This window comes from Populus nigra, chromosome 2, assembly GCF_951802175.1.
Source record: "Populus nigra chromosome 2, ddPopNigr1.1, whole genome shotgun sequence".
Lineage (NCBI taxonomy): Eukaryota > Viridiplantae > Streptophyta > Magnoliopsida > Malpighiales > Salicaceae > Populus > Populus nigra.
In genome coordinates this window covers 694,878-719,811 of record NC_084853.1, presented here as the reverse complement: position 1 = coordinate 719,811, position 24,934 = coordinate 694,878, and the positions used below count along the sequence as shown (strand labels likewise).

The 24,934-nt window shown below is 34.2% G+C and overlaps 1 protein-coding gene across 2 annotated transcripts; it reads left to right on the top strand.

Annotated features, from left to right (window-relative positions):
• Positions 1 to 17,980: 17,980 nt before the first annotated feature.
• Positions 17,981 to 23,770, top strand: LOC133681398 (protein pleiotropic regulatory locus 1-like). Of its 2 annotated transcripts, none has more exons than XR_009836513.1 (17): positions 17,981 to 18,216; positions 18,312 to 18,336; positions 18,447 to 18,555; positions 18,750 to 18,831; positions 19,260 to 19,322; positions 19,649 to 19,733; positions 20,379 to 20,471; positions 21,083 to 21,146; positions 21,237 to 21,322; positions 21,403 to 21,504; positions 21,642 to 21,725; positions 21,932 to 21,992; positions 22,089 to 22,155; positions 22,242 to 22,319; positions 22,798 to 22,862; positions 23,101 to 23,279; positions 23,364 to 23,467. XR_009836513.1 is itself a non-coding variant. In XM_062104438.1 (17 exons), exons 1-17 carry the CDS (start codon positions 18,083 to 18,085, stop codon positions 23,534 to 23,536), a joined length of 1,449 nt encoding a protein of 482 aa, XP_061960422.1. In that variant the 5' UTR covers positions 17,981 to 18,082; the 3' UTR covers positions 23,537 to 23,770. The 2 variants fall into 2 exon arrangements, 1 of the variants encoding a protein (XP_061960422.1); XM_062104438.1 differs by having other exon boundaries at positions 23,202 to 23,279; positions 23,364 to 23,770.
• The last annotated feature ends 1,164 nt before the right edge of the window (positions 23,771 to 24,934 follow it).

Genomic DNA, 24,934 nt, shown 5'->3' with positions numbered 1-24,934 from the left:
AACATGTTCCACCTGAAGAGTGCAAAAAACAACAAAGCTAAGTAAAAAACCAGCCATATCGATTAGATAGCCCTGAATCAAGATGCATCCAAGACAACAAGAAGCATAGTCGTGGACTATAGTAGCAACAAACATGGTTGAACAACCCATACCAACTCAACTATCAACAAATAGAAACAGCACAACAACAATGAACATGAAGAGCAATTGCATCATATTCATCGTCATAGTAAAAAGAACCAGAGCATAACATCCATTGAAGCAAAAAGAAAGAAATTTCAACCAGCATACACAGTATCAGAGTGACCATAACAGACCATCCTCAACAGAGAGAAGACAGATCTTTAGGCGCAATAACAATAGAGCAACAGGAAGCCACTTAGCAAGGAGTAAAAGGCCCAAGAAATATCAGCCTCTAATAAAGGAAGCCACACGACAACATAAATCAGCATGGAGATCAAACATCAAGTTAGTATGAGCTTGGGATAAGAGAAACAACAGCAAAGACTTCTAAAGTAAGAACCAACATTGATGAAGCAACTGACATATATATCTCCAGCATACCAAACAAGCAAAACACCACAATAGACAAGAACAACAGACCAACCAAATAAGAAGACCCAACTGATTGTTACAAACACATGGAAGGACATACACCTTCAAAAGTGATCTAGCCTGAACAATCAGGCAACCAATACAATAGTCGTTGAAGGAAACAAGGAAATTAGCTTTCTAGAGAGGTTAGTAAGCACACTAAGTGAAACAATAGAAAAAGATGTCCAGGACCTCGAAGACCAATCTTGCATTCACAGTAAGCAGTCAACAATAATAACCGCAGCTACCAGCCATAAAGCAATGAAGACAACAAGTAGATGAGACAGATACCAAGAAAGACCAGTCATCCACAAGTGTATAACCCAAATAGATCTTCTGTATGAAACCCAATCCAAAGCTATCCACTGCACCAAGGCTGACAATTGCAATAAAGGCAGCACCAAAAGCCTTGGAGAACAAGAATACAGCCTAAAATATAAACCAATGATCAAGGCAAAACACCCTATAAACAAAACCAACACCTGATGAGAACAAACCCTCCACACACAACCCAAAACTCCAGTCCAAACTGAAATCAAGGTCAACAGCAGATCCCTGCATCAACTTTCAAAGAAGCATTAACAACACGAGCCATCTTGCATCAGGACATGAAATCAGTAAAGAATAAACTATACAGCAAGGAAGAATTAATAACCAGCTATAGTAACCTGATATAATAGAGCAAAAAGAGATCACTATACCAGCTACTAGGAGATCCTTATAAACCAGCGTAATCAAGCTTATGAGGAAACCCTTGGACAAGCAACAATAGTAAAGCAGTAATGAGACTATCAAACAAAAGAATATTGCCAGCAAGTTAGGCCCTCTAACATCATCCAACATTGATAAGGAAATGGTTTTTTTCATGAAAATGTAACACTATATAAAACATAACTTGAAATTTATGAAATATTACATCAACCAAATTATAAGTGCTATCAAATATTCTTTTGTTTCTTTCCTCCCATATTAAATAAACCATAAGGCCTAAAGAAACTCTTCTTATTCTAGCTTCAAGGTTCTTACTCCATGAAGCTAGTTCTCTAACAGCACTATTCAGAGTTGTCATACACCTGTTTATTCTTAGCCAGAACTTTATTTTGCTCCACAAAAGAGATGTCCACCTACAAGTAAAGAATAAATGGCTATGACTCTCATCATCCTACCTACAAAAGATGCAGAATGTGTCTGTTGGAATAAACTGAAGTATATCTCTAATTCTAAGCTTCCTTATCATAGCCAACCACAGAATGAAATTATATCTAGTCAAAGACCAATGCTCCTAAACCACATTCTCCCAGCAGACAACAATGTTTTTAGACCTGAGATAATCATAAACATTAGAAGAGAACCGACCATCATATCTTTGTTAACTTGTCATCAAAGCAATAGTTTGTGAATGCCCCCAAAAATCCTCAACAAGTTAATTCTTTAAATGAAGAATTGATTTCCATAATGGTGAAGAAGTTCTTTGAATCTGAGCATTCTAAATGAAATAGTTGCTTAAATAAAAATGATGCACCCATTGAATCCAGTTGGAATCAAATTTCAAGTGTATGTTTCATAGTTGTTTGGCTAAAAAAAACTCTTGTTTCTAGCCTTAATGTCAAACAAACCTAATCCCCCTCCATTTTTTGGCAGAAAAACAATTTTCCATAACATCAAAGCATACATGTTTCTCATAATACTACCTGTCCACAAAAAGTTTCTACCAATGCAATAATTTGCTTGGTTACAAAACTCGACATAGGGAAGATACTTAGCCAAAATTGAACTATATTATAGAAAATTGATTTGATTAACTTAAGCCTACCAGCATAAGTAAAATGCTTTCCCATCCAACTCTGAACAACTAATTCTAGCTTGTGCAACAGAGGAGAAAACTGACTTGCTAGAATCATGTGGGGGCTAAGAGGAACTCTATGATATTTGAAGGGAAAAGCTCTTTTTTGAATCTAGTGTCCTGAAGAATAATTTGTTTCAAACTGTTATGTACACCACCAAAATAGATTGAAGATTTTTCTACATTTATATCCAATCTTGAAGTCTTCCTAAAGATCAATTGGTGAAAAAAAGTTTACACTGATTTTCTATCCCCACAAGAGATAAGGAGAATATCATCTGCAAAAGCAAGGTGAGAAATACCATGCCTACCATATTTTAAATGGAAATGAAATGTAGAATTTTGATATGCTAATTTAAGCATTCTAGAGAAGTACTTTTTGCAAGCAATGAAAAGGTATGGAGATAAATGATCACCCTGCCTCACACCACTTCTCCCAGGAAAGAAACCATAAAGTTCTCCATTTATAGCCATCGAGTATGAAGTTTTTTCAACACATGTCATGACTAAGTGAACAAATCTGTCAGGAAAACCAAGCAACAGAAAGAGATGCCTTAGGAAAGACCACTAAACCAAGTCAAAGGCCTTCCTAAAATCAATTTTAATAAGGCATTTAGGAGAAGCCCTTTTTCCTTCCATATTGCCTAAGAAACTCTTAAACCAAATTAATATTGTTAGCCATAAGTCTACCACCCAGAAAAGCATTTTGCATAGGACTGATGATGCCATCAAGAGCTTGAGCCAATCTCGCAACTAAAATTTTTTATATCACCTTGTAGACCACATTATAGTAAGAGATTGGTCTGAAATCATTGGCAAAAGTTACATTAGCAGACTTAGGAACCAAAGTTATGATAGAGTGGTTAATCTGCTTTAAAAACTTCCTAAAAACAAAGAAGTCATTTGCAGCAGCATATAAATCCTCCCTCACAACATCCTATGACTTTTTGAAAAAGAGAGGAATAACCATCAGGCCTAGGAGATTTGACATCTCCAATACTAAATAAAGCCTTCTTGATATCATTATTAGAAACTGTAGCTAAAAGGAATACATGTGAAGCTTCATCAAGACGTGGGCCACAACGAACAACGTCTACATTAAAAGAGAGAGTATCCTTTTAGGTACCCATAAACTATTAATAAAATCTAACAAAACCTCCCCAACCTCATCCACAAAAGTAGTAATAAAACCATTACTACATTGAATGGTAGAAATGAAATTACTTTTATTCTTTTGACTCATCAAAGTATGGAAAAAATTGGTCCCTCTATCAGATTCCTTAAAGAAATTACATTTAAGTTTCTAAGCATAGAACATTTTTTCAGTAGATTTAAGGTTGACAAGATCCAATCTAAGTTGCTTGTCACTTGTTAAAAGATAAATGTTGTCCCTGTCATTATGCAAAATAGTTTGGTGTTGTTCTAAAACAGCTTCAACTCTAGCAACCCTTTTGGAAATGTGGCTAAAATAAAGCTTATTGAGCTGCTTCAGAGGGCCCTTCAAAATTTTAAGCCTCTTATATAAAAACAAATAGGAGAGCCATATACATTGGCATGCTAATTCTTTGAGATAAGATTCATGTAATTCTGATATTCAGCCCACATATTGAAGAACTTGAAGCTTCTTTAACCCTTTTTCTGTCGAGAGCCAATATAGACAGAAGTAGGAGAGTGATCCGAGAAGGCACCAGGAGTACTGAAGTGTATATGGGCAATTTTTTGAAGTGTCGACTAGTAAGGATTCACCAAAACTCTATCAATTTTTCTCTATATCTTCCCATTTATCCAGGTGAAATGGCAGCTTGTAAAATTCAGGTCAATAAGCCCAAGATTAGAGCAACAATCTCTAAAGTCTGAGACTTCGTAGTTGGAGACTGGCTCTCCATTATGCATATCATCTTGAGATAGAAGTAAGTTAAAATCACCCAAAATAATCCAAGGGGAAGTAAAATACCATTTCCAAAAGTCTTCCCAAATGGATCTTTTAGCAATTACAGTGTTATAACCATACACAAAAGTTACAACATAACTATATTGATTAACTAAACTGCTTATGCTGACATGAAGACCTTGAGTAGAAAAATCAATAAAATCAACATTAATAGTGGAAAGGCTCCAAAAGACCAAAATTCTAGCATTATTGACAGCTCCAGCACTAGTTAAAATCTTCCAATTCCTTAACCTGAATTTATGCATGAAGGATACCTTGGAAGAAATCAACTTAGTTTCTACAAGACCCCAAACATCCATTATATTCTTTTCATAAGGTTCACTACCTCATGTTATTTTATAGGGATGTTAAACCTTCTAACATTCCAACAGTGAATTAACATCAACTGACTGAAGTGGTATGAGGTCCCCTACCATTTCCTTGTGCTTTGCTAGCATGTTTCCTTGCCCCACTTCTGGTGGTCACACCTACAAAGGCTATTTCACAAACTTTTTCTTCTATGACTACATCAGCCTTAACAACATTCTTGCCCATATGATTACGTGACATAACCTGAGCAACATTACCTTTAGGCAATCCACTTTTATGAGAAACTGTGATGCTTTTTATTCCTCTTTCCCCTGATAAATTCCTAGTCACCAACCTTGACTTCAGCTTCAGCTTGCATACTCCAATAGTGGGCAATCAAGAATGAGTGTTATGAGGGGTTAAGAATCATGTATAAGGTGATCCAATTAGTAATTAAGAACATCACATGGTGGGGAATAATCCACCTTTTTCAAGGATTGATCTACCAATATTTTAGGGAGATAATCCTAATGGTTGGTTAAGGAAATGTAAGAAATTCTTCAAGATCATTTAACTCTTGTATAACAATGGGTTGAAGTAATATATTTTTACGCAGAAAGGAAGGAAGAGATATGGTTTGAGGGCTACGTGTGTGATATTAAATGTACAATAAGTTGGGATGAATTTTTAAGAGCTATGTGCAATAGATTTGACAGTAGAGATGATATAGTGAAGAATTCAATAAGTTAGTGCAAGAGGGCAGTGTAGATGAATATGTAGACAAGTTTATGGAATTAAAATCTCTTATTCATGGATTGAGCTCTTCACTTCCTAAACCCTACTACATTTCTAGTTTTGTTAGTGGATTAAAGAAAGATATTAAACCTATGCTAAAGATACTCAAACCAATGGCATTGATAATAGCTTTTGAGCAAGCCAAATGACAAGAGGAATCAAACAATGCTTAGGTAAGGAAAAATAAGTTTGTGCCAAAAATAGTAAGATTAAAGAATATGGCTTATCATTGAATGCTTTGATTGACAATTATACTCAAAATACTATCAGAATCACATAAAGCTATCAAGGAAAGGAATTAATTGTTCTCATTGTTATTAGAAGCATCCACAACTTAATTGATGAACAAGTTATAAAAAAAGTACAAACTTTCATTGTTAAGTCTTCAATATTAGTAGTGATTGTAGTTAATGGTAGTGTCATGCTTTGTGACTCTTATACTTTTGGTTTTAAATGGTTCATGCAAAACTATGAATGTATAACATATTTGAGGATTTTAAAACTAGATAGATATGATGTTGTGCTGGACGTAGATTGGTTAAGAAAATATTCCCCGATCTTATTTGATTTTATCAAAATAAAGATATCCTTTAAGAAGGAAAAAAAGAGTGTTAAAATTAAAAATAATTGTGGATAAAGTTAGCCTTTAATGCATTATAGTAGGAAAAGTCCATAAAAGTTTAAAAGAAGCTTTAATAAGGTTTGTAGGACAATTCTTCTTATTAGAAGCAAATGAGGAGATAAAGACTACTATGGTAAGTGCATAAATTGAAAGGTTGTTTAGAGATTATACAACAGTGTTTAAGGAGCCTGCATGTCTTTCATTAGCCAGGAAGTTTGATCATAGGATTTCATTGAAACCTAGGGCTTAACTTATTAATTATAGACCCTATAAAAGCTTTTTTGTTCAAAAAATAGAAATTAAGAGGTTGGTCAAAGAGATGTCGAGAAATGGTATAATTTAACAAAATATGATTCCTTTTGTTTCACCTGTATTGCTAGTAAAAAAAGAGATAATATATGGTGTTTATGTGTGGATTATAGGTAGCTTAATGAAGTAACAATAAAAAATAAGCTTTAAATTCCATTGATAAATGAATTGCTGGATAAGCTACAATGTTCAAGCTTCTTTTCAAAACTAGACATAAGGTATGGTTACCATCAAGTTCACATGCATGAAGGAGATGTGGAAAAAAAATAGCATTTCAAATTCATCAAGGACATTATGAATTCAAGGTAATCCCATTTGAGCTCATAAATGCACCTACCACTTTTCAGGTATTAATGAATGACATCTTGGAATCATTCATGAGGAAGTTTATTCTATTGTTCTTTGATGATATTCTCTTTTATATCTCTTCTTTGGAAACACATGTAAATCATTTGAAACAAGTTTTAGAAACTCTCAAAACTAACCAATTGTTTGCAAAGAAATCTAAGTGCACTTTTATTACGCAACAAGTGGAATATTTAGGACATAATTTTTAGTAAAAGGTTTGGCAATTGACTGTAAAAAAACTGGGGTAGTGAAGAACTTGCCAATTCCTAAGTCATTAAAGGAACTAAGGGGATTTTTGGGGTTAGTTAGCTATTACAAAAAGTTTATTAGGAGATTTGGAGTTATCAATAAGCCATTAACAGACTTGCTGAAGAAGAATAATTTCAGATGGCATGATGAAGCATGAAAAGCTTTTAACCATGGTTAGTTTTGAAAGTTTCTAAAACTTGTTTCAAATGATTTACATGTGTTTCCAAAGAACAGTTGTAAATAAAAATATCATAAAAAAACATTAAAACAAATTTTCTCAAGAAAGGTTCTAAGATGTCATTTATTAAGGCTAAAAAATGGCAAGAGCATTTGTGAATCCAAATGGAATTACCTTGAATTCATAATGTCTTTAATAAGTTCAAAATGTTGTTTTTTTTTCATATCTCTTTCATTTATACAAACTTAATGGTAATCAGACCTTAAGTCTAATTTTGAAAAGAAGCATGAACCTTATAACTCATCTAGTAATTCATCTATAAATGGAATTAGAAACTTATTCTTTATTATTACTTTATTAAATTTCCTATAATCCATATATAAACACCATGTATTATCCTTTTCTTTACCGATAGTACATGTGAAGTAAAATGACTCATATTTTGTTGAATTATGTCATTGCTCAATTTCTTTTTGACCAGTCTCTCAATTTCTCTTTTTTTTTAAAAAAAAGCTTCAATGGAATCCTGTGATCAAACTTCCTGGCTAGTGGAAAACATGTAGGCTCCTCAAACACTATTGTATAATCTCCTAGCAACCTTTCAATTTATGCACTTACTAAAGTAGTTTTTGGCTCCTCCTTTGCTTCTACTAAAAACAACTATTTTACAAACCCTACTCAAGCTTCCTTTAAGATTTTATGGACTTTCCCTGTTATAATGCATGGAAGGCCAGCTCTATCCATAATTCCTTTCAATTATATCATCATTTTTCCTTCTTATAGGATATCTTCATTTTGACAAAATTAAATAAGATTAGGGAATAGTTTCTTAACCAATTTACCCCCCAACAGAACATCACATTTGCCTAGTTTTAAAATCCTTAAATTTGTTATACATTTATGGTTTTGTATGAACCATTTAAAATCAGAAGTATAAGAGTCACATAGCATAACACTGTCATTAGCTACAATTACTGCTAATATTGAAAACTTAACAATAAAAGTTTATACCTCTTTAAAAACTTGTTCATCAATAAAGTTGTGGGTGTTTTCACTATCAACGAGAACAATCAATTCCTTTCTTTGATAGCTTCCTATGATTTTGATAGTGTTATGATGAGCATAATTGTCATCTAAAACATTCAATAATAAGCTATATTCCTCAATCTTACTATTCTTTTCTATATTTCCAGTGGTATTTCCTACTTCAGCATCCATAAATTCTTCACATTCATCCTCATTACCTTTAATCATGTGTAATCCTTTAGCATCACATTGATGCTCAGGTACAAATTTATCTCCATATTTGAATCACTTTCCCAACTTACATATTTTCTCATACAAAGTTTTTAAAATAATTTTATGTTTTTGTTGACCCTTATTCTTGTATTGGTTGATATGCTTAGTTAGGAAGTTACTTGTTGGTCTTTCTTTGTGAATACTAGCACTAATTCTTGGCACAAACTTATTTTTCCTTGCCCAAGCATTGTTTGATTCCTTTTGCTATTTGACTTGCTTAAAAGTTGTCATCAATGTCATTGGTTTAAGTATCTTCAATATAGGTTTACTATCCTCTTTTAATCCACTAACAAAACCGGAAACGTAGTAGGATTCAGGAAGTGAAGAATTCAATGCATGCATCAAACATTTTAATTCCTCAAACTTCTTCACATATTCATCCACACTGCCCTTTTGTACTAACTTACTGAATTTCTCCATTATATCATCTTTACTACCAAATCTATTACACATAACTCTTCAAAATTCATCCCAGCTCATCATACGTTTAATGCCTCACATGTAACCCTCAAACCAAATCTTTATCTTCTTTTTTAAGTAAAGAGATGCTACTTCAACCCACTATTGTACATGAGTTAAGTTGATATTGAAGAATTTTCTATATTTTATCAACCAACCCTTAGGATCATCTCCCCAAAATGTTGGTAAATCAATCCTTGGAAAAGATGGATTATACCTCTACCCTATAATGCTCTTGATTACTAGTTGGATCACCTCATATATGATTCCTAACTCCTTGTAACTCTCTTTCTTGATTGCCCATTGTTGAAGTATTCAAAATCCCTCTTGAATTGGCTCGTAATTCTTTTTTTGCCATTATCAATAAATAATTGGAATTGATTTGATAATGCTTCAATCTCCAAACTAATCTAATCAACTCTCTTATTTTGCTATATGAAATGTTCTTGGCATTTGCTTTATTGATCAACTAATGATTCTTGAAATTCCTAGTGAAGGTTTACAATCTTTTGTATAATTTCTCACAGTGTTCTCCAACAACCTTTATTTTATTGTTTTCTATCATTTTTTGAGTCAAGATATTTACTCAAGTTAGGCTCTGATACCATTTGTTAAGCTAATGGTTTAACAAGAAATGTAAAGAGAGAAACAAAGAGAATAAGAGACGGAGAATAGAAGAAGAAATTGTATTGTTGTATTATTGCTTGACTCACAAGAAATGCATGTTTACACATTTATACTTATGCAATCTTCAATTAACTTGACTAACTTATTCTTTAACTTTCAACTAATTCTAACTAACTAATTAATTGATCTTAAAAACATGAATCACGTGTTTTACATGTTCTTCAATCTTTAAACCCTTCAACAGCTGCAACTATTATTGTTCACATCAATTATTGCTATTGCTTCTTTTGATTCCATCATGTGCACCTCCAATTATAACATGTGTAAAATGTGCAGAATATAACACTATCAATACCATTTATTTTTATGTTTTATAATAATTAATAAAGGTAATTAACTTAATCACAGGAGAAGCCATCAAACTGTTACCTTTCAGTTTGTCCTTATGAAAACAATAACAGTCGCAAGCTCAATAAAAATCCCAATCCACGTATCTGTTTTGGCTAATCAATTTTTTTAACTAAAAACTTAAGGGTAATTGCACCTCCAAAGTTATAAGAACTAATAATTGGACCCTTATTTTTTTTTCATAATAGTTATACATTTGTCCCAAAATAACATATTCTATCTCTAACCATAGTTATTAAACTTGACCCGGGGTTGATTCCAGGCCAAGGTCTGTGTCATGGGGTCCAAGCGTTGCGACGTAGTCTAGCGACAACAGAGGCTTCTTGTCGTGCCTCCTGTGTGAGGTGTTGTGTGTTGGGAATGGTTTTTGGATTTAATCATAAAATTATGATTAAAGTTTATGAGTCGTCACCTAGTATTATGGTCACAAGGAACCTATGGTCTGCGAGAGTCTGAGTAAGGGACTGGTTGTGCAAGGGGAAGACACATCACCCCCAGTGCACCCTACCTAAGGTAAATTGCATTGTTGTTTGATTGTTTTTTTTAAATCAGGTTTCTATTCGTTGGTCTTTTCTAAAATTCAAGGTAGATTTCTCTTCGTGAGAAAATCTCTACCTTATTGGGTTAAATCCTAACTGTTCTAAAGTCTAAATTTTAGTATCGCATTTATTTACACCTTGTATCTTTAATACCTGAGGATGTACTTTATTGTGAAATTTTACACCCACAAATATTAAAGTCTACATCTGAATCTTAAAATTTAAAAAAAGGTTTTTGATATTTTAGTCAAACCCTAATGGATGATCATAAACCGGTTATGATATCTATTTTTATTATCAAAACATGAGAAAGATGCATTTTTTTAAATGAAAATATGCTTTGAAAATTTTAGGATTTGACCATATGCATGAAAACAATTTTTAAAAAAAAAAATTCTTGAATTTTTTTTTGGAAATGTTTCGGAGAAGACCGATATTTTAATACCGGATTTGTATTTTATAGTGTAAATATACAACCCAGTATTATGTAAAATTGGTAGAAAAATATTCGAGGAAATCACAATTTCTTTGAAAGGATTTTTGAAAATTTTTGTTTACACACACACACACATATTAATTGATTAAATATTATTAAAACATGTGGGCTAGGCCAAGCATAAACTCAGGAATAGGTGGGCTGATATCAGCCTAAAATGGATTTGCCAAACTCGGCCCAACATACTCTTCTTCTTGTTTTGTTTTTGGAAACGGGCTGGACCTAGCCCAGCCAACTTGGGTAGGCTAAGATGGGTCCAACCCAAAGCAACTTAGTCACTGGCACAACCCAGTGACTAAGTTGCACGAGATAGTGCAACGTGAATTATAATTCGTGTTGCACTATTCTCAAGCAGCGATAACAAGGAGGAAGAAAAAGAGAGGAGGGAGGCTTACCTAGCGTTGAGGGAGCTGGCGGCTTGACTGGTGGCGCACGATGAGACTGGAGGTGGTGAGGTCGGCGGCTTGCTCTAGTTGCAGCTGGAAAAAGAAGAAGCAAAGGCTTGTAAATGAGAGGGGAAGCTTGCGATTGGAACTGTTGGAGTGGCTAAGGAAAGAGTTGCTACCTTAGCTTCAGTTAGGAGGGACCAAAGCTTCTGGACGAGGTGGTTGTTGCCTGTGGTTAGGGTGGAAGTCACTGTAAAGGGTGGTTGCTGCTACTGTTGGGGTCATGGTGGTGGAGAGGAAAAGGAGTTTCGCAAAGGGGAGGGAGGGAGAGAGAGAGAGAGAGAGAGAGAGAGAGAGAGAGGTGGTGTAGCCACCACGTGAGGTTGTTGGGTGTCTGATTGTGATGTAGATTGTGGTGGGAAAGATGGTGGTGAGAACCTAACGTGGATTGTAGGTTGTGGGTGCGGCTGAGAAGGAGAAAGCAGAAAAAGATAAAAACAGGGGAGAAAGACTGGTTTTTTTGCCAACTTTAAAGTCCATTTTCTTTTTTCTCTGAACATGAAACCTGCTCCTATTTATAAGGGTGGAAGAGGGTAATCTTGTCTTCACCGGGAAAAAAATTTCAACCCTTGATTTGACTGGAAGAATCCAAACCGTTTGTTCAAAATATGTACCTTGAATTGCCAAATATGACAGTCCAACGCTGCCCAAGTTGGCTACTTTAGGCCAGTCATCGGAGGAGTTTTTTATGTTAATAAGCCTGAATGGACCATACTCGGGGATATAGGGATTTCAGGTGACCATTTTGGTGCATGTGTTGTTAATTTTGGGGGACATACGAGGCATTAAATGCAACTGCAAAACTGCTACCTGGGCAGCGTTCATGGGGAAGATGATGAGTCTCTTTCTCTCTCTTTTTTTTTTTAAATGCACAAACGGCGTCGTTATGGGTTAAATAAAGGAGTTTTGTAGAACTTCAATTGAGTCCTTCTACTTTTGCATACGTTCAAATGTACCCCTAATTAACCCTAAACCTTTGATTTAGTGTAATTTAGCTCCTGCAGAAACTTCAATTGGAACCCCAAGTTTACGTGCCTTTTGCAGTGTAGTTCTTGGTTTCGGATTTATACAATTTCACCCCTAATTGACCATTAAATTTTCAAATTCTTCAATTTCACCCTGGTTTTTGTCAATTAAGCCCCTATAGTTTGGCGCTTTTTGTAAATTGGTCCTTGGCTGCTAATTTTGTCAATTTAACCCCTAATTGACCCCAAAACTTCAATTTTCTTGTAATTTGACCCCTGATTTCAATCAATTTACTTGGTAAAAATTAAATTTGATCTCTTAAAATTTTAATATTCTCAATTAAGCCCAAATTAGGCTCCAAAACTTAATTTTTCACCAATTAAACCCCAAATAAAATTAATTTGACCTATTTAAAGTATAATTAAGTCCTTATACTTAATTAAATCCTTCAATTGGACCCAAATTAATTCTTAAACATAATTAAAATTCAATTTGGCCCATGATTAAATCAAATTGGCTTATTAAGAATTTAATTATGTCCTTGGACTTAATTTTTATGCAGATTCATCCAATTATCATTTAATTTGACCTTAAATTTGCATTTTTTTTCTTCATTTTTGGGTATAATAGGGGACAACTAGGCCTTGAATTTCCTCCAAAATTATGGCTTGGTTTTTATGTATATTGTTTTTTGGAATCCTCCCCTGTCTGCTTACTTCACGTCGTTAGTTTTTTTTTAATTTTTTAATTTTTATTTTGAAAAAAAATGAATTTTAGGGAATAACCCAAAATTGGGTTATGATAGTCTGGATCACAGATTTGGAAGGCTAACCTTAATTTTTTAAAAAGTGAGAACAACATCATTTATTTTTTCTTAAAAAAAAAGTGAACTGGGTTTTTGATTGGGTTTTGACAAGGTTTCACCGAATTAACCGAGTCATGGGTCAACCTAGGTTTTTAAAAGGACCATCCATATTAGTTCTTTCCTTTATTTTATTTTTTGTGAAATCTAAAATAGTCTAGACTCTGGATCAACCTGCTTGTTTGAGTTTTATATCATTGTCTCTAATTTGACTCATATCCATGGTTTTTTTTTATGATAACATTACAAAAAAACTAAATCAGCTCAATCTTTCACTGTTCACCTAGACATAATTAGGGGTAATATTGTTTTTTTTATGGTATACATTTGGCATTGAAATAATAATTGAGGACAAAATGGTCCGTTTGAGTTTTTTTTGTTATAAATACTATTTGCCCTTCAAGGCATAAAATTTTAAGCTTTGGGTTGGGGGCTTTTTTTGTGTTTTTGAAAAACAATAAATAGTGAAGATGTAATCATGCCTCTAGGAGGGAAAATATATGCATGTGTTGAGGGGCTTCTTTGTCTTTTCCTTTTATTGAAACAGTGCAAATATAAAATTACCCTAGGATTTCAACAAAAACAAGGCTGCATGCAGGGATGTTTTCATCGTTTCCATATGGTTTTATTGTAAATATCAGGTGGGGTCAAGGATAATTGGGTGTTTGTATATATATAAATTATTATTTATATTCAAGTGGGCGTCACCCAGCCCTTCAGGTGACGCGTGCTATCCCAAAACAAAACTAAACGTCGCCTGTTAGGGTGGCGTTTGATGCCCCTTTCCACCCTAGGCACAATGGTGAGGCGCGTGTGTCAAGGCGACCCACATAGGAGCTCTGGCTGAGGTTTTTCCCTCCTTCCATTTCCCTCTTTTCTCCTCCTAAAACATCATGTTGCCTATAGAAAAAAACAAGAAGATCTGGATATTTATTTGTTATGTTAGCTTTGGTCCTCATTCTTTTAATTATAATGTATTTAGCCTTCATTTGTTTGTTGAGTTAATTTTTTTTCAATTTCATCCATTCACAATTGATATTTGTATCAGATTTTGTCCTTATTTTTTTAATTGTAGTGTATTTGGTCTTGAATCATTTATCAAGTTTTTTTTTCAATTTCATCCCTTTGCACTTGGTTTTTATATTAGATTTGGTTCTCATTCTTTTAATTGTGATGTATTTGGTCTTGAATCCTTTATTGAATTGATTTGTCTTTAAATTTCATCCCTTAACATTTTATTTTTATATCAAATATGATCCTTATTTTTTAATTTTTTTTAGTTGTTCTTATCCTTTTTTACATTGAAATTGTTTTTCAATTCCATCTCTTATGATTTAGTTTTATTTTATTTTTGTATCGAATTTAGTTCTTTTTCTTTTTAAATCTATATTTTTTAAATCGTTCTTTTTAAATCTACTTTTTTAAATCACTTTTTTTATAATTGTTTTTTCAAGTTCATCTCTAATTATTTTGGTTGGTTATGAGTTTTACATTGTTATTTTTTTATATTCAACTTTTATGTTGTGATGTGATCTCATGATCTATTTTACAAAATTCTAAATGTTGGATCAGGTTAGCTTCAGATATTTTTCATTATTTTTTAAAAAATCACATCCATAATTATTGAGTTCATTGAAAATTGGTATTCTTTGTTTTTGTTTTGGGTTCATTTGTTACTTAAATTTTTTTTTCCAATTTTGGCCTTCAATTCAAGACTTTTGTTTGTCCTCTCAATTTTTATTTTTGCAAATGAGGTCCTTATTCTCTTAGTTGCTATTTCTTTATCCTTCAATTTTTTTTTTAATTTTATCATTCGACATTTCAATTATTGGGATTTGGTCTCCTAGGTTTTTTTCATTGTTTATAAGCTTGCCCAGGAGTCAATCTAGAACAATAATTGGGTCATGAGTCGAACAGGTTGACTCGAGTTAACCTAAGCCAACCAGACCTTTTTGTTTTATAAAAAAAAATCAAAATGATACCATTTTGAAAAAAAGAAAGGAAAATAGTCAACGAGTTTTGACTAGATTTTTCTCGGGCTAACCGAAACATGGATCAACCTGAGTTTTTGATAGTCTTACACTTGGTCAATTCTCCCCTAATTTCTTTTGAAGCTCGGCTTGATCATGGGTTGAATTGTCATGTCGAGCCAAGTTTTTAAATAGTTGCTTTCCAGATGTGATGCTTCCAGTTTAGTTAATGCCTAGAGTTATGGGTTTGAAAAGTTTACACGGGTTTGAAAAGTTTACACGGGTTGATATCGTTTACTTTTATGATTACATCCTTTGAAGTTGTTCGTTTTAAAAAAGGATCTTTGTTTATCCAGGTGGCCTAGGTTTCTTGAATTTTAAGAAAATACATTTTGATACCTAACTTTATTTTCCTTTTTTTTTAAGTCTTTTTTAGGAGAGAGAGAGTTGTCCGATTCCGACTTAGAGAGAGAAAGTAGCAATTGAGGAAGATTACGACCACCAAAAAAATTGCTTTTTACGTCAAAAGGTTCCATGTGATAAGGGGGTTACATTTAGGCGTTTTATTACCTAAAAAAACAGGTATGAGCTCGGGAAGAATTTTTGTTTCAAGTGGATTTTGGGTTTGAGGGTGGTTTATTGGGTTTTTGGTGGGGATGGATTGGTTTAACAAGGTTTCTTGGGTGTTTTGGGTAAAAATGGGTTGAAAATGAGTTTTTAAATGAAAAAAATGAAGGACTTTGTTTTTTTTACCACCATAGTGGCCAAATTCTAGGTTACGTAGGCGACGCATAGTTTACTAATGTGGGTATGACATGTTTGTCATACCCAAGTAAACGTGGGTCAGATATGTTTGTCATATCCAAGTACCGTGGATTAGTTTATTGGGTCTGGTATATTTGTCAAACCCAAGTAGTGTGGGTTTGGCAAGACCCAAGGTGCTTGGACTTAGCGCTAGCCAAGTCTAATGTAACATAGGTCTGGCATGTTTGCCAGATCCAAGACGTCTAGGCTTGGCGGTTAGCCACATCCATAGTAGTGTGAGTTGACATCTTGGCCAGATCCAAGTAAACATGGGTCAGACATGTTTGTCATACACAAATAATATGGGTCAGACATGTTTGTCAAACCTAAGTAACGTCAGTCTGACATGTTTGTCAAACCCAAGGCGCAGACTTGACACCAGCCAAGTCCAAAAAGCGTGAACTTAACCGTAAGTCAAGTCCATATGACATAGGTCTAGGATGTTTTCCAGACCCAAAGCGTCTGAACTTGGTGCAAAGACAAGTTCAAAGTGCGTGAACTTAGCAGGACAACCAAGTTCTTAAAAACACCTAAAAAGCATATATGATCTCAGGAAGAATTTTTGTTTCGGGGGGATTTCAAGTTTTGAGGTGGTTTATTGGGTTTTTGGTGGCCATAGATTGGTTTATTAGGGTCTCTAGGGTGTTTTCTAGGTGTTTTTGGTCAAAAATAGGTTTTTAGGTGACAAAAACAAAGGACCCTGTTTTTCTGGGCACCACAGTGGCTGGATTTCGGGTTGCATAAGTGATGTGTCGGCTATTAATGTAGGTTTGATATATTTGCCAGATCCAAGTAACCTGGATTGATTTTATTGAGTCTGACATATTTGCTAGACCCAAGTAACGTGGGTCTGGCATGTTTGTCAGACCCAAGGCGCTTGGACTTGGCGTCAGCCAAGTCCAAAGTACGTGAACTTGACGGTCAACCAAGTTTAGAGTAACGTGGATCTCACATGTTTGCCAGACCCAAGATATCTAGACTTAGCGGTCAATCAGATCCAAAGTGCATGGACTTGGCGGCCAGCCAAGTCCACATAACGTGAGTCTGGCATGTTCACCAGACCCAAAACGCCTGGACTAAGTCCATAATATGTGAACTTAGGTGGTCTGCCAAGTCTACAGTAACATGAATCAGACATGTTTGTCATACCCAAGTAACGTAAGTCTTGTATGTTTGGCAAACCCAAGTAATGCGGGTCTGGTATGTTTGTCAGACCCAAGGCGTTAGCCAAGTCCAAAGCATGTGGATTTAGCAGTTAACCAAGTCCAAAGCATGTGGATTTAGCGGTTAGCCAAATTCAAAGTAACGTAAGTTCGATATATTTGCCAAACCAAATATGTTTAGACTTAACAAACAGTCAGGTTCAAAGTGTGTGAATTTAACAATCAGTCAAGTTCAAATAACGTGAGTTTGATATATTTGTCAAACTTAATATACCTGGACTTGATGAATAACCAAGTCTAAATTATATAAACTTAATAATCAATCCTGTACTGCTAGTTTTCATGTTCGCATATATTTACTTGCTAATGACTAATATTTTGTAGCAAATCAAATGGTTGGCATGTTATAATTACCTTTAATTAACTTTGATTTAATCTTAAAAAATATTGCTTTTTTTTTACTTATATTTATTAATGTTTTCTGTAAATGCCCACAAGATAGTGCAGGTAATCTAACTAGTTTCCACTAAAAATATATATAACTCTAAAGATTATTGAAAAAAATAAAATTTTATTATTTTTTAAATTGTTTTGATGTGTTGATATTAAAAATAAAAAAAATAAAATTTTTTTTATTTAAAATAATTTTTTTATATTTTTAAATTATTTTGATTTATTAATATTAAAAATAATTTTTTTAAAAACAATTATATTTTAATATATTTTTAAATAAAAAATACTTTAAACCTTCGACACGATGATAATCCCAAATTACCCCTTACCACTTCACCTTCAATCTCTCTGCAAAACCCTAGCGAGCACTTACCGAGAGAGAGAGAGAGAGGTGGTTGAAGAAGACGAGAGGAATGCCAGGCACCACTGTAGAAATGGAGCCAATAGAACCACAATCACTAAAGAAACTATGCCTCAAATCCCTCAAAAAATCACGCGATCTTTTCTCTCCTATTCACTCTCAGCTCGCTCCTCTCGATCCTGAAAGGTTGCAATTTTCAATTCTTTTGAAATTTTATATATCTCTTAATTTTTTCTAATTTTTGATTTATTAATTGTGTTTTTCTTATCTCGTTAATGCAGTAAAAGAATTCGAATGAGCCACAAGGTTAGTTCGAGATCTCCCTTCATTCCTTTCGGTATGGAGTTAGTGATTATGTTCGAGTTTTAAAGATTTACGATTGCAAACTTGTATCCATGCCGGGATTTGCTGTGTAGATTAGTGTGGAGTATAAAGGAATCAAAGTGGGGAGTGAAATCGTGCCAGGACAAGTTAATTCTGCTGCAGTGGAAGCTTCAGGGTCTTCTAATGTCCTTTCTATTTCGGGTATTGATGTATTCTTGATTGTGCATTTGCATGTTTATTTGCTTATGCTAATAGTAGACCTTGTTTTGTGCGTAAGTGTTGATTCATTTAGGCAATAAAAGATCTTGATGATGAATTTGGTTGGTTTGGATTTTCGTTTACTGACTCGGTTAGAATGCTTTGATTGTAAGTAATATGCTGTGATTGTCTTGCAGGTCCAGGTGATTCTAGGGTTTCACAAAAAGGTGGAGCTCAAAATGCATTGGTTGTTGGTCCATCTTTGCAACCAAAGACACAGTGAGTTCATTATCTGTGTTTGGTTTTATTGCAAAGACTGACATGGACAACAATGGCCCTTTTAGGCTTTTAATATTTTCTTACGTCTTTCATATCTTCCACTGGTTATATATTTTGACTACCAATTTTTTATGTATATTTTAGTTAGTAAATGTGATCATTCTGTTTATCTTCCCAGCCTTGTTTGAATATGCCCTTGCATGTTCCCACTTCTTTTCAAGATGATAAACTGAGATACTGATCATGATTGATGTGCATGATTAATATAATGTCATGATTTGGAGTAGCGGTTTATGAATTCATTGATTCATATGAATTCAGGAGTAGCGGTTTATGTCATGATTCTTTTTTTTTTTGACATATAAGTGAGTTATTGTTGTACTGAGGAAATTTTTTCTGTTGGCATATAATTTTCATATTCTTATCAGGAATGATGTTGGTGTTTCGGGCAAAAGCACTTCAGTGATTACTGCTTCTGGTTCATCTGAAAGGTTTATGTTACTCCATTTTTTGTTTCATGCTATACTTCATAACAAATGAGACAAACATCTACCCTTGTATGTTTATGTAATACTTGCCCGCCGAGTTGGATCTAACCAGAATATATTGATTTGATTTGTGCCTTCACACTCTTTCTTTTTCTTTTTGTTTTTTCTCATCTCATTTCTTCGTCGTTTGCTTCATTTTTTTTAAATAGGACAGCAGTTTGTCCTACTTATTTTGCCCAATAATCTTACTTAACATATGTTGCAGTCCTGATATGCATTGTCACACGTAATATGACTATTTGGCTTACCTTTTGCTTTCTGTGTAATAGGAACTTCTCAACCTCCGCGATAATGGAAAGAATCCCGAGCAAATGGCCCCGCCCTGTCTGGCGTCCTCCATGGAAGAACTACAGGGTAAGAAATTTTTCCACTTCTGTTGGGGAAGGTTTGGTGGTTGTGTGGGTATTTTGCTCAAATGTCACTTCCAAGTGATAAATTAATTGTCTATTTTGTTCCTTCTAACAATTGTGGTTCTAGTAGAAAATGCATTAATCTAGTCTACTTACAAATTTGTTATTGTGCATCATTGTCTTTCTTCTTTTTTTCAGTCAAGTCATTCATAAAATTGGATATGGCTATCTCTTCAAATGAAAAATCAGACTTTCTTTCAACTTTCTAAGGCTAATAATTGATTCACTAACAACAATGAATGTGTGCAAAGGTGGGCCAGAAAATTTAGTATAGAGGAGAGTATGCTAATTTCTATGATCATCTTGTCAAGTGTTGCTCTTGATTGTCTTACTAGATAGCCTGTGCACTGCTAATATTGTTCTCTGAGCTCTTCTATTGCATTCATATACTTGTGATGTTGATAATGCCACATCTCTGCTTCTAATGCTGAGCATTTGTCTTTTCCATTAAAATATGTCGCCACAAAGTACTATCAGACAATTCTTATTTTGATCCTCAATTGGTTACAAGTGGTTTTGCTTTAACTGCTTTTAGTAGTTGAGTGCAAACCCAAAGGTGTTATTCATCGCTCTTTGGTTGATTGTGCAGGTCATTAGTGGCCATTTGGGTTGGGTGAGATCTATTGCATTTGATCCAAGTAATACATGGTTTGGTACTGGTTCTGCTGATCGAACAATCAAGGTATTAAGTTTTTAATGTTCCTTCATTCAATTAGTTTGATGACATTTACTGACTGCAGAATAACTGATGTTACAAGTAATTGGCTGTTTGAACCCCAGCTAATTCATGTTTAGGATTCACTTTCCCGTCAATTTGAACTCTTCTGCATGTGCTGTTAATCATGTCATTTCTCATTACATTACTGGATCTGAGTTTCCAATTCATTTATTTGTGTAACAAATCCATTTCTTACTATGGACCTGCATAATCTAAAAGTTTTATAAATTTTAAATTTCAGCATAATACTTACATGTTTGATGATGTTCAGAAAATGTATTTCCTAGAAATGGTGAAAGCTGATATACTTGGCCATTTCAAGCTGAACGGTCCATGGAAATTGAGTTCTGTTGCAAATGGTTGGAGCCAGTAGATAATTTCCAAAAAATGTCATGAATTTACTTTATGCAGTTGCAAAGGTTATTACTTTTCAGGAGTGCCAAATTAGAGTTCTTCAATGAGTATTTTCCCTTTATTATTTAGATTTTAGAGTATACACTAGACTGGATTTCTCTCCAATTTTTATGGCAACTTCTGTTGGCCTGTTTCATTTCCCCCCAATTTGGGTGTAGTAGATATGGGATGTTGGGAGTGGAAGGTTAAAGCTCACACTAACTGGACACATTGAGCAAGTACGAGGTTAGTTGATGATAAATCATTGCTGGTATGAATTGCTTTTGGCTAATCATGCTGTCAAGGGATTCAAATGTTGAGACTGTCTCTTTGCAGGCCTTGCCGTCAGCCAAAGACATACCTACATGTTCTCTGCTGGTGATGATAAACAGGTTAAATGCTGGGACCTTGAACAGAATAAGGTGAGAACGTATAGCTAAGTAACCTAGCCAGAGCTATAATGCGAGTGAATCTGCTTGTGAAACTCATGTTTTCTGTGCAGGTTGTCCGGTCTTATCATGGTCATCTAAGTGGTGTCTACTGCTTGGCCCTTCATCCTACTATTGACCTTTTGCTTACCGGGGGACGTGATTCTGTCTGTCGGGTATGGAATTTATTTGTATGATGTGGTTTTCTTCCTGCAACGAGGTCAGCACAGTCTGTTTAGCTACTCACTTAATTAGATTAAAATTCTTGCTGATTTTTTTATATAGAAAGGTAACATGTCAAAACTATTCTTAGGTCTGGGATATTCGTACCAAGGTACAAGCTTTTGCACTGTCAGGGCATGATAATACAGTGTGCTCAGTTTTTACTCGACCTACGGTATGTGATTTTTCCTGTTTTTTCTTGCTTCATATTACATTTTTCTCTTGTTTACTGTTGCTACCTCATGCTTTAAATTTTCAAATGATATTTATAGTTTGATAAATGCAAGTCATAATAGAGGGAATTTAATTGTTGCTTTCATTATTTAAGCTCCCTTTGTGTCTTTAACATCATTGGTTAAATGTGCTTCTTTCTGTTTCCAGGATCCTCAAGTGGTTACTGGTTCCCATGACTCAACTATTAAGTTCTGGGACCTTAGATATGGTAAGTTACATTTCTCGTGAGGATTGGATTTCCCTTATATTTTTTTCATTCTATAGATTTTTGTGAGTTTAGAATGATGGTGTTTCTGGCTTGCAGGTAAGACCATGTTAACTCTTACACATCACAAGAAATCTGTGCGAGCCATGGCACTGCATCCGACAGAGTAAATTTCCTGCCACTGATATTACCTGTTAATGATACAGCATAGTTCTTCATATATATATATATGATCTTTTTTTTTTGCTGCAGGCATTGCTTTGCTTCTGCATCAGCCGACAACATTAAGAAATTCAGTCTTCCAAAAGGAGAATTTTTACACAACATGCTGTAAGTTCTCAAACACAATATCTAGTTGCTTAAACTCTACAGTCATCCGCATGTTGTACATACATGTATTTCTTATCGTTTTTGTCTGCCTGTGTATTTTGATGACCGAGATTCTGTTAGATGACTGTGATTGCTTATGCTGTCTTAAGCTTGGTGAAATGAATTATGAATTCTTAAGAGCACAAGGAAATCTATTGCCCTTGTAATATTTATCTTTATTGGTCATTATGGGTGAACGGGAAATGGTTTTGAAATTTTTATCCTATATGTTTGCACAACTCTTTATGTATTTTAGCCTCTTCTTTTAGGGACTGGATAGAGTTGCTTTCAAAACTAGTTCTAAGACAAGGGCACTGTGTAATTTCATTTCGCTATTAAGAAGTGATTTGATTATTCATTGCATGCATCTGACATCTTTGCATTGATATTCTGTCAGCATAGAATGTCTAATAACCTGACCTCTTACTACTTGGAGCAGCTCTCAGCAGAAAACCATCATTAATGCGATGGCTGTCAATGAAGATGGTGTTATGGCTACAGGAGGTGCGCATCTGTGTGCTTTTTAATCATAGTCCAAGCTCTACTGATCTGCTGTCTGAAGTCATAACATGTGGCAGTTCCTAACTAGACAGAGATCACCGGTCATAATCCATGTCTAATGCCTAAAATCTTGTCACAGTCCCGAGATTGTTAATCTTTGGTTTTGGACCCGTGATATCCTCTCACACAACTATGTATTTATTACCAAAATTTGGTTTGTTTCTTTTTTATGGGTGAATAGGAGGAACATCTACTTAGTCACTTGTCTCTGCATTGAAAAGAAGTTGGCAGTCTGGGATATGTGCCAAGTTTTATACTCATTTGTCCAAAACACTGTTCTAGGTGACAATGGGAGCTTATGGTTCTGGGATTGGAAGAGTGGACATAATTTCCAGCAAGCACAGACAATTGTGCAGCCTGGTATGTTTCCCACAATTTTTTCTGATAGATTTGGTAGTGTGTGGAACGGGAAAGAGGTTTATGCTGATATCTATTTTGCCCCAGGTTCATTGGATAGTGAAGCCGGTATATATGCTCTCTCCTATGACCTGACCGGTTCGAGGCTTGTTACATGTGAAGCTGACAAGACAATAAAAATGTGGAAGGAAGATGAAGATGCCACTACAGAAACTCATCCCCTCAACTTCAAGCCACCAAAAGATATCCGGCGGTTCTAATGACTGTGCTTGCTCCTATTCTCTTTGGTTGCCTCCGGCGGTTCTAATGACTGTGCTTGCTCCTATTCTCTTTGGTTGGCTATCATACTCAGGAGCAACATTTTTGACCTAATATAACATGTATTCAGCTTTTGTTGTATTCGCAGTTGCTTGCTATGAGCATGAGAACTACTTTAGGGTTCTTCAAATAACTAAGAAAATGAAAGGGTGAATAGCTCAGTTTGTTGTACAGTATCGCAAGTCTCTAACGTATCTTTATATTTTTAGTTGTCTGTTATGTTTTTGTACAACATTCAGTTCTCAAATATGTATTCTAAAACAAAATTATATTTTTCATCTAAAAAATTGTCATTGATATGTAAGGTTTTTTTTTTAAAAAAAAATTAAAATTATGTTTTAGTATAGTTTTAGGACATTACAAAAAAAAAAAAAAAACCTAAAAAGCACCAGTGATTTACTGTGCTCCTAGACACTTCTCCTTGTTCGTTCATTGGAGTGTGTAAATATGTTTTTACTCTTGAAAATAACTGGGTATCCTTGCAATTGGGAGTATAATTATTTTTTTTTAAAGGGTGAATTAGTTATTACAAAATTAATTGAGGACAAATTAGTATGGGCACTTTTTATTACTGTAAAATGATTGTTTTACCTTTAAATGCAAAAATATTAAGCTTTTATAGAGGGGTTGTTTAGACTTTCCAAAAAAAAAATTACAAAGTTAAACTATGTTCATATCTCCTAGAAGAAAAATAAAATGAACATGCAAAAGGAGGTTTTGTCTTTTCCATAAAATTTTTTTGCAAAACTACCATTAGAATCCGAAAAAACTAAGGTTAATTTCAAAGCTATCTTAATCTTTTTATTTTTGGTTTTGTTTTTAATTTTAATTTGGTTAGGGGTTGTATGGTAATTTTACATTATTAAAATTATTAAAAGAAACTGTTGATGAGTGTTACACACGCATCGGTGCGTGATGATCTTTTCGCTTTTTAGGTGGCACGTGAGGTCTTTTCAGATTACTAAAATACAGCTTTTAAAACGATATTAAGAATAGAGTCATCTTCTTTCCAGTGGAGTGGCAAGTGCTTACAAAGAATGTCTAGTTAGATTGCAAGGAAGTTTGTTTTTTTCTTCTTTATTTTCTCTCTTTCACTAGAAATTCGCGCCTAACCTTCCAGAAAACAATTGTGTCTTTTGATTTGTGATTTTACTAATTTTGTCACTCCTTTTGATTATTATGTATTTGGCTTTTGATGCTTTTTTAAAAAAAAAAATTTCAATTTCATCTATGTGCATTTTATTCAATTTAATTTTTTTATGCAATTTGATCCCTCTATTTTTGCTTGCTTTATTTCTGTGTTTTATACTTTTCTTGATTTTTATTTTTTGCAATTTTTT